At 41.8% G+C, this 14,132-nt stretch overlaps 1 protein-coding gene across 4 annotated transcripts in view; it reads right to left on the reverse strand.

The window, feature by feature from the left end:
- Window positions 1-4,333: 4,333 nt before the first annotated feature.
- The window catches only part of C1H12orf75 (chromosome 1 C12orf75 homolog), a 42,953-nt gene continuing 33,154 nt past the window's right edge, over window positions 4,334-14,132 (reverse strand). For all 4 annotated transcript variants that reach the window (XM_075754498.1, XM_075754508.1, XM_075754531.1 and 1 more), the window contains exon 6: window positions 4,334-13,633. In XM_075754498.1, the coding sequence (XP_075610613.1) occupies window positions 13,623-13,633 (11 nt within the window). In that variant the 3' untranslated portion in view covers window positions 4,334-13,622. The remainder of the gene's footprint in view (window positions 13,634-14,132) is intronic.

Here is a 14,132-nt window from a genome sequence, read left to right on the forward strand (position 1 = left end):
GAATGAAAGAGGCTCTGACCTTCCTGAGTGAGTTTGCCTTGCACTTCCCCTCCCTTGCACACAGACCGAGAGCTTTTCATTCTTGCTATAGATTGTCTTTTCTGCCGTTAAATACTCTCCCTACAGCAGATGTTTTGAACTTCGCCGTTCCGCGGCCGCCCTGAGAAAACGGATGCTCCGTGTGGTGGTTCCCCCCGCAGCCCCGCCGCCCCTCACCGCCGCCCCGCAGCGCTGCCAGCGCCGCGTCCCGCAGCCAGAACCCAACGGGGCCGCTCAGTGCTGGAGCAACGCTGCTCTCTGCTGGGGAGCCGATGACGTGCATGGTGGTGCCTTCGCAGCGTCATCCTGCTGCGCTTCGGTTGTTCGGGTCAGAAGAGCGTACCTAGCCCGGGCCGATCCCTTTTTTACGTTTACCAGGTCAAGTCGTGCCCGTCTGTAAGGGGCAACCGGACACGGAGCGTTTGTACAACCATGCGTACGTGCACAATCACCTTGCAACCCTTGCACGCTCAGCAGGAGAGATCAAACGCAGTTTTCCCCACGTAGAGACATTCACCCTTTAATACAGCTCCAGCGTGCCGCTGGTTTGCCTCCCACGCGTGTACACACAGAGGAGACAAATGGCCCGAGCCTCCTTCCTTGCCCCAAGGGCTTTATTCACTTGTTCTCAGAGTCTTCATCCCCCCTGTGGCTCCCATTACAAGCAGGACCAGGTCTCTAACTTCCTCCCAACTGGATTTCTGCTCCATCTGGACAGCCTTTGGCCCACCTCGTCCTCCAGCAGCTCCCACTATCTCTCTGGTTTTCAGCATTTTAGCACAAAGTAGTGTCCTGAGGCAAGGCAGGAGCCCCCAGACCTTTCTCACTCTACTGCTCATCAGCCCTGGGCACCTACGATGGTCTCCAGGGGGGTCAACTTCACAGGCGCCCACCGTTACTTGCAGTGCGTTATGCAGTTACAGTTGGATCTGGTCCCCGAATAGGATGTGTCCCTTTCAAGCACCTCAGGCCTTTCATGGTTTCTCCACATCCCAGCAAAAACTCTTCAGTTTTCCCCTAATTGCTAGTTTCGGTAGGTACTCCTGGATGTCTGAATTTTTCCCAGCAATTCCCTGGATGAGGTACGTACAGGCCATGTCCAGGAGCCAGTAAGATTTCCATGTCTTCATGACAAGAGTTTTGTGACTCTTGCTCTGACCCTCACCTCTGCTTTCACTGCAGCCAGTCCCTGTGCAGTGAGGGGGTTTACAGCACAGAGTCCCCACTTCCCGTCTCTGGTTCCTTTTCCCTGGCCAGAAAGCCACTCTCATACCGCATCCTCTGTCAGCTGCCATCCCCTGAATCCCCTGCTCCATACACCTGTAATGTGTCCCCTGTAGAACCAAGTCCAGGATTTTGCTGACAAAGATCGATGTCAAAGCACGAAGTTTCAGAGCCTGCAAACATCCTGAGGTGAAAGCCGCTTAAATTGTTTTTTCCACAATGTCTGTCCCACATCCCTTCCCTGGCATCTGCACCTAAAACCCTGCTGCAGGTCTCTGGTTCCCTTTTACAAACTCAGATGGCCACAGCGTGCCCCTGATTTTCCCATTTCCCCTCACAGGCCATGAACTCAGCCACATACCTTCAAACCGCCTGATGCTCTCTGGTATTTGCTTGCCACCTTTCTACTGCCACGTACTCTCTGCCTCCTCATGTGGTGCTTTTCCCCCAACACCTTTCTCACTGGGGGTCCCCAGGAGAGGACAGAGCAGGCTTTGTCTCTCCAGTCTTCATGCTGTGCCATGTGCTGACCCCAACTGTCCAGTCTTTGGGGAATGCCACAGCATCCTCCCCTTTCGAATACCTTGGGAAAGGAAAACTTTCCAGGCAGTAATGGCCTCATCAAGGCTGGTCATCATGGGTGACTTCATGAAAAGGTTTTGGCTCCTACTGCTCAGCTGCTGTTCAACAAGCCACGGTCCCACACTGGAGTCTGATGGGTCCCATAAAAAAAAAAACGCAGTGTGGGAGCATGCTGGGATCTCTCCTGTCTTTGCCACCTCTGTGGAAGAGCTTCTCCTGCCCAAGGCTGCAGCTGCATGCAGTAGGGGAGTTTGGGCCCTGGAGAGAGGACTGCTCCTGGTGCCCTGGGGAAGCCCAGTTCCACCACCTCCTCAAGCGTCCCTGAGACAAGCAAGAGCTGGTGGCTCCCTTGCAGCGGTGACACCTGCAATTTTATCAGCTGGAGGGTGTGAATGCAAGAAGAAAAACCTCTAATGCTAAATCAAGGACCAAAGTGATCCCAGGCTGGACATAAGGGAAACACTGAAATTCCCCTTTCTTACCTCTACCGTTGATCCTTTCACCGGTCACAGTGGAGAGTAAACACGATTTTTGTCCAAATTAAACTTTTTCTTCTGAACAAAAGTTGGTCACAAAATCCACACATTTTCTTGGGCAAAACAAGGTTAAATCTGGATTTTTGTGACTCTAGAGGTTTTTTTCTCAGGCTGGACCTCTGCAGAGCTGTCCGGTCTGTCCAAACAGTTTGGGAGCAATGACAAGTTAAATGCTTGCCCGTAGAGTCAGAAGAGACTCGTGTGTCACTCGGAAGTACATCTAATATGGGGGACAGTGACATTCTCAGACGAGGTAAAAATAGCTGTTTATCAGTCATATCTCAGTGTGTGAAAAACTCACTCCGGGTCCTTGCAATGTTTGGATCTTTGCCTAAAGCCATAGGGAGAAGATGCGAGCGTGCTGCTGCCAGGGCTTTCTGTACAGGTGCACTGGTGGCTGTTTAACCCAGAGAGTGGGCACCGTTGGAATTAACGCTGACCGATGAAAAGAAACACACAAACACAGAGACATCCTCCTCCGAGCCAAAAAAGCGTTGTCCACAACTCGGGGCTCGTGCACGAGGTGCGGGTCAGCTTGCACAGTTTGCAGTGCCTGCTGCTGTGACCCCAGCCGAGCTGTGAACACGGTGGGAGAATTCACGAGAGGATCCATACTGTTGCATTTGAGCAGGGAATGAAATCAGGGATTATTTGGTTTTCCTACTTAAAAAAAAAAAAAAAAATCTCATTTCCAAGCTATTACTAGAAACAGTAACAGGTTCTGAGGCTTTTAAAGAGAAAACAAGACAGAACAAAAAGCTGTTTTGCTAACATGAGTAATGTTTTTCGGCATTTGTAATGAAGTTAAGCTACTGATTGTTTCTCCATCTAGAAAAGAGTAATTTCCACTGAAGAAGTGCAGGGAGCAGCATTTCAACAAACAGCAATTCATCAACATCACTAACATGCTCTTGCTTTTCTGCTCATCTCCGAACCCCCTTCTCCCTCCTTCATCGCACGCGTCAGCAGTGCTAAATCCTTATTCTCCGGCTGATGTAAAACCCGTTGGGGCTGCGTTTCTCGGGCAGAGAAATTTCTGCGAGGAGGCAGAAAGGAGGGAGAGGGCAGAGAGGGAGATCGAGCCCCCCGCTAGCCTGCCTGCTGGCAACGCGCGGGCTCCTCACCGCATCACCCAGCCTCGACGGCGGTCCCAAGAGCCTCAGAAAAACACGCTCACCGCTACAAACTCCTCGCGGCTCTCCCTGGAGGAGCGCCGAGGTGTTATGAGAACAAAAGCCCTTTGCTTGGGCATTCAAGTCTAAAAACTGTTTTTGAAGGATTACACCGAAGTGGTTTAGCCAAGAGTAACAAACGCGTGGCATAAGGAAGGCTGGAGGTTCTGATTCCTGGCCCCTTGTGTCTATTTTTAGCTCTGAAATCAGATAAACAATGCAAATCAAAACTGACCAGGCAAACAGACAACCTGCTGAAAAAATAGCAGTTGTGTACTTTTGGCTTTCTTCCACAGGTAACTAGCTTTAAATAATAAAAATAATGTAAAGACACAGAGAGCAAAAAAAATGACTAACTCTTTTTACAGGCTTGGCATCTGGGTGGTTAGGAAAACTTCACACTTTTGCATCATGCTCCCAAAGAGTGACTGTCCACCCAAAGGCAGGGGCTGGGCTTTCTTTTCAGGTGCCTCTTATCCCTTGATGTACCTACACTAGTTTTCAAGAAGCAGTAAGCGTACCAGCCCGCTCGTTCTTTTTAAGTTTATTTTAACCCATTCGGCAACACGATGAAAACTTTTGACTTCCCAGTAAATTACTGTAAAGGCAAAACAAAATAATTTGGAATTTATCGAGCTGAAAGTTTGACATTTTTATTCTGAAATTTAAACAGCAACTGACAATCCTTAGCAGATGTTGCCCTTGGTAGTAAGACTACCTTTGGGTAGCCAAGAACCAGCTTTCAGTAGTTCAAAGAGAAGTGCTTACCTTGAACAAGAGAAACATTTATATTTTTATTGTCTAACTTGCGCAAGCAGTACAAGAAAGCATATTCCTGAGCAACAAATTGGCCCAAAGGAATGATAAAACAATGATAAAATGAATAAACAAATATTTGCAAAATTTCAAGGGAAAATATACTTTTTCATACATATCTAATTAGGTTAGTCTATTTTAGCATGTATGCTGTGAAAAAAGAATATTTGATCAAATTGTCAAAAAATGCGTCATAATGCAAATGTATCAAGAAGCTTAATTTTGGCATTCTTTAATTTTTTTAATGTTTGAGTATTTTAGGTTTTTGACCATGAGAGAGTGAATGTTTTGATCTTATTTATAGTTTAGTAGTACCCAAAGTGCATTGGAGGTCATAAAAACACAGCAAGATGCAAACATTTATTTTAAGCTATTTTGCTTTTAAAACTTTACAGAGCACCCAGAAATGGGTGGTTGTCCTTTTTTTCATTGCAGAATAATAGTAGCATCAGTAGAGAGGCTAGAACAGAGCTAAAATGAATCACCTTGAAACTGGACAACAGCAGGTTTCATTATAGAAAAAAACCTGAGAGACATATTTTTATGGCTTAGAGGGCAATCTGAAGTAGCCCAGATGCAATGTTTTTTACAGAGTCCATTATCTTTCGGACTTGACCTAAAAGCTCCATAAGAAGCAAAGCTATTTAAATTAATTTGATTTTTAAATTACGTCCATAAACTCTAACTTTGCCACAGGCGGTGGCGAAGTGACAAGCAATACTGTTAGCACTGTCATTGCTAAATATTTTGTTAAATGAGGTAACTCCTCATTTTAATACCAGCGCTTGAGTCCATATAGTAAAACTAAACCCTGGAGTGAAAAATAAATAACCACAAGCTGTAGAACTGATTACTTAATTGGGGCAATTTCCTGGAAATCAGAATAATATACATAGAGTAACTTTTTTCAAAATTCGAAATAAGTGTTTTGAAAAATGTAAACTTTTAACTGCTCAAATTATATGTATAGATACTATGAAATCAAAGCTTAAGATATTTGTGGCTTTTAAGGAGAAATCAGTTGAATGTACCAGAAGTGAGAGCAGCCGAGGTGTATCAAAGCTCTTCACAGAGGATCCTTATGCATTTTTAGGTTGGTTTTTTTTTTTTTTCAACAAGTGTTTGAGATTCTTTCTCTTCAGAACATTTTTTCTCTTAAGTTTGCCAGAGGGTTCAGGCTCCAGGGAACCGGTGTTGCCATCTGGGTCTGTAGGATTCTTTCCCACGAAAGACATTTGAAGAAAACGATCCCCAGCAATACCAAGAAAGAAATTTGCTGTCCCTGAACAAAGCCATTTCTGGAGGCCAGGCAGGGTTTGCTGACCTACTTTGGACAAGCATTTATTCCAACATCCCAAGCTACAGCCCGCCTCCTCTGAGGCTGCCGGGAGAGCCCGACGTGCAGCTGCCGATGCGACAGTGATTAATTTGATTGTCACCAGCGCGGCTCTGAACATAAGGCTTGTTCAGGAGGCACATAAAAGGCAACTCAGTGCAGTCACTTGGGTTTTGCTGCTAAGGGAGTGAAGGAAGCAGAAAAAACAAATCCCAGCTCTATTTAAGATTTCAACCAGCCAACGACAAGGCCAACCCCTCCAGCACAGCAGTGTTACTTGCACTGGTCTGCTGTCATGGGGTGGGTATGGCATGGTACAGCTGGCCTGGGGAGCATCACTGATAATACATGGTTGGTCCTTCAGTGGGTGTGAAGCCACCATAGCTCACTCAGAGGACCAAAAAGACAGTAGGATCAACAGAGGGAGTATGTCATGGAGGTGTCCTCCTGCCCCACCAGTCTATCAGCTGGTTCTTCAAACCACTTTTCACTATTTACACCGGTAGACACCATGAAGGTGCGCTGCAGAGCCACGTGGCAAAACCAGCAGGCTGCAAAGTGGGAGTTTTCAGATTATGATGAGCTACACTCTGCACATCAGCCAGACTCTGTGACCTAGGCAAGAAGACCTATGGGTCAAATGGTCAGCCACTCTCAACTCAATGTGCAGGTGAAATTATTACAAGACTGCAACTACTTTATGGCAACCACAATGACAGTGCAAGGGATACCACTATAACTTGTAATGTCTACTACAGGCATTTGATATTGAATCACAGGACCTGATTCCTTATTATCTTGCTCCTTTTGTCATTATTCCAAGCTGCTCCAAAGAGACTGTGCAATGTTGCAAAGTCATCTCTCCAACTAATTTACCAGTAATGTTTACTCTTGTTTTGCACATCACTGCTCAAACTGGAATGTGATGGCGACACTTTAACATCATTCTGTGCCTTCCAACTGTGTAGCACAAAGCTGCTTGTCCACAGACGTATCTGAAGGAGATGTCATGCAGGAGGTAAGATGAAGTTTCAAGACCCTACACTGAGAAGTGGAAGACTCCTATAACCATGTCAGCCCAAATTCAAAGATGATACAGTCACATGTGCAGTAAACGCTCCTCCTGGAGAACAATCAGGCAACATTATCCATGTTTCAACTGAAGTTGAAAAAACCAGCTGAGTAGAAAGTGTTCAGGATAAAATGTCCTTCAGTCATACCTACTTGGAGTGCTCACTTGAGCAAAGGTGTGAACCTAGCCCTTTGGGTAAAACCTAGTCTGTGGTAGAGTTTTATGCCAGAGAGTGTACTCGAGATAAAAATGGGAAATAGTGCAAGAAGTTTTGAGAATTACAACAAAGTACACATTCTTATAACAAATATAGAATAAATACTTTTGCCAGGGATTATTTCAGCCAAAAGGAAAAAATGAAGGAATAATATAATGTTTCAGTAAAAATGCCTGAAAGGACAAAACATGAAATCTAGTCCAATGTAATTTGTTAAAGACTGGGATTAATTTCAAGTGTGTGAACATATATGTCTCTATGATAGAGCTAGTCAATACCATTTATGTTTTTTCCTGTACCTCTGAATGAGAATTGCCTGCAATTGTTTGCAGGCAAGGAGAGGTTGACTGTTTACCTTACTGGTTCAGATGAGAATTTGGCTTCCTCTTAAAATTCGAAGGGAAAATTATAATGCTGCTTTTGACAAATTATTATCAGAAATCAAAAATTATTTTCCAAGTAGTGATTTTCAGGGTTCTTTTCACTGGAAAGCTCGGGTTTCTCAAGAAGCAATTGTTACACGAGCAATGATGTCTTGAACAAACACCCTTTAATAGTGCTGTGTAAGTTCTCCAACCATTATTCATTCTATTAAAAAGCATTTGGAATTTATAGAAGCTCCATCTCCCCTGGCTGGCACAGTTTCCTTATTACAAATTAATTCCTTGCCAAAAATGGTTTGTTTTTATATGATGATCCAAACCAGTTTCTTTGATAGAACAGTAAAAAAAAAAAAATTAATCATTTATTTGTTAAAGTAATCCACAATTTGGAAGAAGAAAAAGAAGTAGGCAACTGGTTTCTTTTGAGATTAAGTACATTGTTATAATAACCAGATGCTTGGAATTTGCTCAATTGATACTATTTATACATTAAGATCTAATTAAATCTTTTAATTTTAAAGAAAATCTCTTGGCTGAGCATGTAAGGCTCCTATGGACAAATCAGGTAGTGGAAATGCTTTGAAGTTTTTTCCTTACAGCAAAATCATTTTGGGAATGCAAACCTAGCTGTGGAAAAATATTCACAACTCAAAGTTACAGTCAGTGTCCAGGAATATATAGCCATAAATGTGATGTTAGATATAAGCTGAAAGCTGTGCATTACCTCCCTGATTTTATTTATTTATTCACGTGGTGTTATGTTTGTGTTCTGTCAAGTAGAGTTTGGTAGTGATGCAATGTGGAATCTCTCCAAAGTTTGAATACCTCCCTAACTCCAATAAACACTCTTACATTTTCCTGCAGTCTGGTATCCCCCACAGAACAGCTATTGAATATGACTTGCCTCCAATTAACATGTCGCTCTGCATCATAGCCTCACAGGAAGAATCCCATGAGCTCAGCTTTTATGGAGCTGAAGCCATCCTGCAGACAACACTGAGATTTGGCCAACATAAAAAGTGGGCAATGAAGGCTAAGGGTGGAATTGAGTATTTTACGTTACTGCCATCTCCTGTAACGTCGGAATCAGACTATAAACAAAACGCTGTAAGTGGACTGCTAATTCCCAGAGCACCGATAAGGGTGCTGTGATCCAAACTAATGACTTGCACAGTGACCCATTAGTTATGAGAAATGTAAAATAGATGGCATAAGCAAACCAAAGCTTTGGGTCTAACGCTGCTCTGTTTTTCAGATTAAGCTCTTGCTTCCTTTTCATATCTTCTATAATCTTTCCTTGTACCATGCCTGTTAATGATTTTTACATCTTGTGTATTTTCCAGTCTACTAAATTGTTTTTCAAGCATGATGTAAACTTCCAAAGTAATTAGAAGTTTCAGTCTGCATAGAGAGACATAAACAAAGGGAACACCAACACACTTTGAAAGAGAAGGCAGGATATTTATATATCCTGGTAACACCCAAAAGGACATATAAGGTTCATGGGCTCATTACACTGAGCATTAAGTGAATAAAAATGAGATAAGTTGTCTCCCAAAAGGTTTGCGATCTCAGACATCTGAGGGTTGGAATGAACCAATAAGCCAATCCTCATTTCTCTGCAGTCTTGGCAGTGGTCTACTTCTTGCTCTATTTTCAAGAGATTAGAATCACAGAGAAATGGAGCAGATACTTAATTAAACTATTTCATTTTTATGTCATTTTCAGTTCCTAACCTCCTTCTGCATCTATCTTTACTGCATAATATTATAATCCTCATTCTCCTATGTATTTCTTCCTTTCTGGCACAGGAAGTCCCTTTCATCCAGGCTCCATCCCATAGTATCTTTCTAATTCTTTCTCAGTACAGTTCAGCTAATGAGTTTCACTGCACTTCATGGAGAGCAGGGTCCTATCTTCAGCTATAGGTATTTTAATAATGACCAGGTAAGTGCCCACTACACAGAAGTTCCCACGAGAAGGGTGACAGCCGTTCTAAGCACCCACAAGCAGGGTTCTGCTGTCTGGGAAATACTCCTATGTTTGAAAACCCTAGGGTTACAGTAAAAATTGTCAGATTATGTAAAATGAAATCGTTCCTATTATGATAAATCTAAGTTCTGTGCATGTCTGTTATTAAAACAAGGGTTGAATCATTTAGCCCAGACTCAAAAGCTTTCCTGCAATACTGGCACACCATCGCTCTATGGAAAGCTTACAGAGCTGTTATTTTCTTGTTTTTTTCTAAATACATTGCACAAAAAAACCCCAAACAACCAACAACACTCCACAAATCACCCTCCTCCAGCGTGTTCTCCACAAAGCTAATTCATCTGAAGTGTTCGAATTGCTGTCCATAGGAAGGGATGACGATGTACTGCAAAACTGCAAGGAACTATAACTAGATAGGAGCTTCTTTTAGTGGGTACACGCAACTGAGGAACTGTAGTAGCAGTCTGTAATAATTGCCACTTCTGATCACCATGGGAACCAAACAGAGGTCTACTTTGCAGAAAACAGATCAGCAGTGACTCACCGACTGCTTGGGAAGCATGATTATTGAGAATCACTAGACTTGTGTGGGTGATGGGGAACAATACGCTAGTGATGACATTTCAACCATAGTCCGATACAGCAGAGACTCCTCTGCTGGACATGCAGGGCGAAATCACGTAAATTAGTACTTTGCCTCTGTGTTCATTAGAGACAAACTTCACCTCTATGTTTTTCTGCAGCTTCAGCCTTGTGTGGACTCTTTGCTGTGAGAGGATTTCACTTCTAGTGAATGAAGTCCTGACTGAGCTTATGTCGGGCTTTACCAGGTCTTCTGCAACCCTCTTAGTGACAGATTTAAACCCTTAAGTGACACAGGGGTTTAAAGCTATGTTACATCCTCTGAACTATGCTGTGATGTGGTTAGCACACATGAGATGGGCAGTATCTCTGTCTGGACTACCCAGATACCGAGAAGTTGCGTCCTTACAACTAAGCTCCAAGTTCTGCATTATGAAGAAAGCAAAATAAATGCACTGTCTCATCAGTGTAATCCAAAGGAGTAGCTGTCTTCAAGTGAAATAGTTTGTACAACTAGAACAAAATTTGCAACCCAGCAAGATACTTGGATTGTTTTTCAGCTAATCACAAACTGTAATTTCAGTCCTATGCTTTGATACTCCAGAATTTTTCAAGATTCAATTGTCTGAGTTATGTGAATTCAAACATAGTATTTCTGAGCTGTCAAAGAATTCCAAATTGGAGATTCTGAGATTATAAAGTCTGAATCCACTATCTTTGCTAAACTATTTTAACTGTCTCCTCTGCTCTGGCTAGAGAAAGAGTGACAACTGCAAAGGAGATATAGTATCACAGCTCCAAGATTTCAGTGCTGCTTCTTTACAAATGTTAATTAAAGATGTTTTGACAAACCCAAAGTATATCTCTTAATAACAACTCTGCCATTCAATGGCTTCTTGTGTTCTGTTGTCAATTCTCACATAGACCCATCATTTGAGTGCCTAAATATCCTCCGAGGATGCCATCAAATGCACAGCTGGCATCTGGCATACAGGGTTTCTTTTGTGTTCCTTCTCCTAACAGAAATATCCATAGATTCTAAGTTTTGAAAGAGCAGATATACCTATTTCTCCATGAAATATCATGTGCGTTTATTACCAGAGGCTTAAGAAATGCTACTCACCATAGGGGAATTTTGATGAGCAGAAAATCAGTTCCCTAAGGGGAATTTGGCCAAGACTGCATACAGTGTCCTGTCACACAGTTTCTAGACCTGTGGGTCCTTGGGAAACCACAAGACAAGTGTCTGCAAATCTTAGACAAGGACATGGCCCTAGCTCTTCTGTTTGACGGGTACAGACTCATGTGGCATAAATGAATGTATATCTACTGCAGAGGCTCCGGCCCATGATACTGAAACATTTGTCAGTTGATCAGTGAGCTCTTGAGATTAAAAGATGCAGACGAACAAAAATATTAAGAAACCACCATACCTCCCACACATTCAGAGGATGAATCATTAAGAGGCCAATTCTGCAAAGTGCTCCACACTTCTCTGCAGCTCTGCACAGGAAAAATTAAGCAATGATGTAAAACAAGAAAAAGTACCCTTTGCAACTGTCCCACCACCAACTGCTAGGAGCTATTTAGTGATGATCACCTCCTCCTTTCCTCAGCCCACACATGGGGATTCAGATGTCAGCAGCAGAACAAGTGATGTTCGAATTTAGCCCTGTCCATGTCTTTGATGATTCTTCCCAGCAACTGAAGGACAGAAGCGGACAAATAACTGGGGAGATTACTGGCATCTGCCGTTGGCTTTTCAAGCACTAGCCAAACTACAATGTATCCTAGGATGACTGGTGTTTTTTCTGCTTTGGGAAAGGTAATCATGATCAGGTCAGGCATGGGCCTACTTGCTGCGTACTAAATAAACGTGCTGTGCAAACTGTTTAGACCATTTGTGGAACATGTGATGTGGAAACTATACTCTTATGCTATGGGAAGCAACCCTGCATGTTTATTGCTCACTACTATTTGAGTTCTCATCAACTTGGCATGCAAGAACAAGGCTCTGCAGATGTAATCCCCACACATTAATTCATACTGAAATATTTTAACACCACGTCTTAATCTTCAAGCTTATTTCATCTCAGTTTGAGGTTGAAGGGGTCAAGCATGAGATGTATATTTGTATTCAGGAGCTGGAAACCTGAAATCATTGATATCCCAAGTAGCAGATTTCTAGAGAATAGCCATAAATAATGTCAGAAATACTTGAAAGAGGACAAGAAATATTTTTAAATTCTTTTACAGGCCTCACACCAAACAAACTACCACTTATTTTAAAGCCAGAGCTGCAAGTTTCTGGAAATCGTAGTCAATAGTTGTTCATTGGTCTTGATAGATATTGGTGAAATGGACAGTAATTTCAGGGTTCACAGTATTTCACTTCATGTCCAAATTTTATGTTTTCCTTTTTTCTTTTAATTTTAAAAGTGGTCATTGATCTACAGTAATACATTAATGTGCTGTGGGGTGTATGGGGGGTTGTTTATTTGTTTGTTTAAAGTATATGGAATATTGTATCCTATTAAAAAAGTTTGACTAAAGTATTATGCAAAAGGCTTTAATAATTTAAATACTTGTTCAGCCATATGGAAATGTACAATCTGTTTTATGTTCTGTGAGAAACCTACAGCTGCTATAAACTAAATGTATTTTAAAACCTCCCATCCGTTATTTAAGACAACAATTTGCTAAAGTAATAATAATAATACTCGTTGTGTTACAATTTGCCATACTGGAGATGCTTAGAGATGAGTCAGGGATACAAAACTCTAATAGTGATCAAAAATCATCTGCAGTTTAGGAGGATGCAGCACTGGAGTTTAGTCCCACTATCTCTGAAAATACTAATCACTTCATCCTTACTTAAGGAAATGTTATTGTAATATTCCACAGAATGGAAGACATAACATAATAGTTTGGTTCATTAGTATCTTTTTTTCCATGTAATGCTTTATAAAAGAAATAAAGCTGAAGAAAATAAAACCAGACATGTAAATATTACAGTTAAGTACATTGTTCTTATTTAAATAAATTTCCTTGAGCAGTATCTTCTTAAAAGGTGAAAATTAACCACTAACATTTGTCTCACTGTATAAAAGTGATGGTAGTAATTATAAAGAACCCGATGGTCTTATGCTTATTTCATCCTATTTCTTAAGTTTTCACAGCAAAAATATTAAAATTTGCAATATTACCAAAAAGATGCAAACCTCTCAAATATATTACTCTGAAGTAAATCAACAATTAATTTATAGGAACCTACCATAGGAACTATTAAATGGACAGTAGTAATGGTTTTCTATATAAAATCTATCAAAAATTGTTGGAGAAAATACATGAAGCGTAGCTGATAGCTGATGAAATCTGCAATATGGCCACAGAGAAATAAGTTGCAGATCATCAAAGTTAGCTCTTGTGCAGAAACATCCACCATGAGTTCATTAATTTCACTTTTCACTGGAGAAGAGCAGGAGGTTTCCATAATGCAGTCATTGTAGGAAACTGATTCAATGCTGTACTTTAAGCTTTACCCGTAGTTGGAACTTGCAACAGTTTAGATCTTTTGGTGCTCTGATCTCTCTTGCTCTCCAGAAGGCTACGTAAATATAAAAATCTTCAGCAGAAAGACAACTCTCTCTCTAAAGCACTGGAAAGTGGTCTCAGTAGAAGACTGTTCAAAAAAAGAAAGAACAAAACAGACTTAGCTGGACTGGTAAAGCAGTATCAGTAAAGCAATACGGTAACACTCTATACATAAACCACCAAACTATGTCATCGTTAGAAGCCGAGAGATTTGTGGTCTATGCCCTCCAGATGCACATGCCCATAAACTCGTGAAGCTCAGAGGACCCTTTGCAAATTTAAAGGTGCTCATCTGTGTAAGCATTTTTCAGCTGTAGTCAGCAGCCAAGCCCTGATCTTGCAACAGTGAAGGCAAAGTGCACTTTCAACTATTTTTAATATCAAAAATGTCAAGTGATTGATTCTACCCAACCTCAGGCATTTAACTAAAGCACCTAGACAAGGACCTAATTAACCCAGGCTCTGGTCATCAACTGCAGATGGAAAGCTGCAACCTCAGGAAGGTGTTTCAGTCTTGCCCAGGTCGAGGATGATGGTCTTCCTAGCTTAGACATCTCAGCCAGGTTACTGAAATTAGGTGTGATGAC

The sequence above is a fragment of the Balearica regulorum genome, chromosome 1 (assembly GCF_011004875.1).
Source record: "Balearica regulorum gibbericeps isolate bBalReg1 chromosome 1, bBalReg1.pri, whole genome shotgun sequence".
NCBI classification, from domain to species: Eukaryota; Metazoa; Chordata; class Aves; order Gruiformes; family Gruidae; genus Balearica; species Balearica regulorum.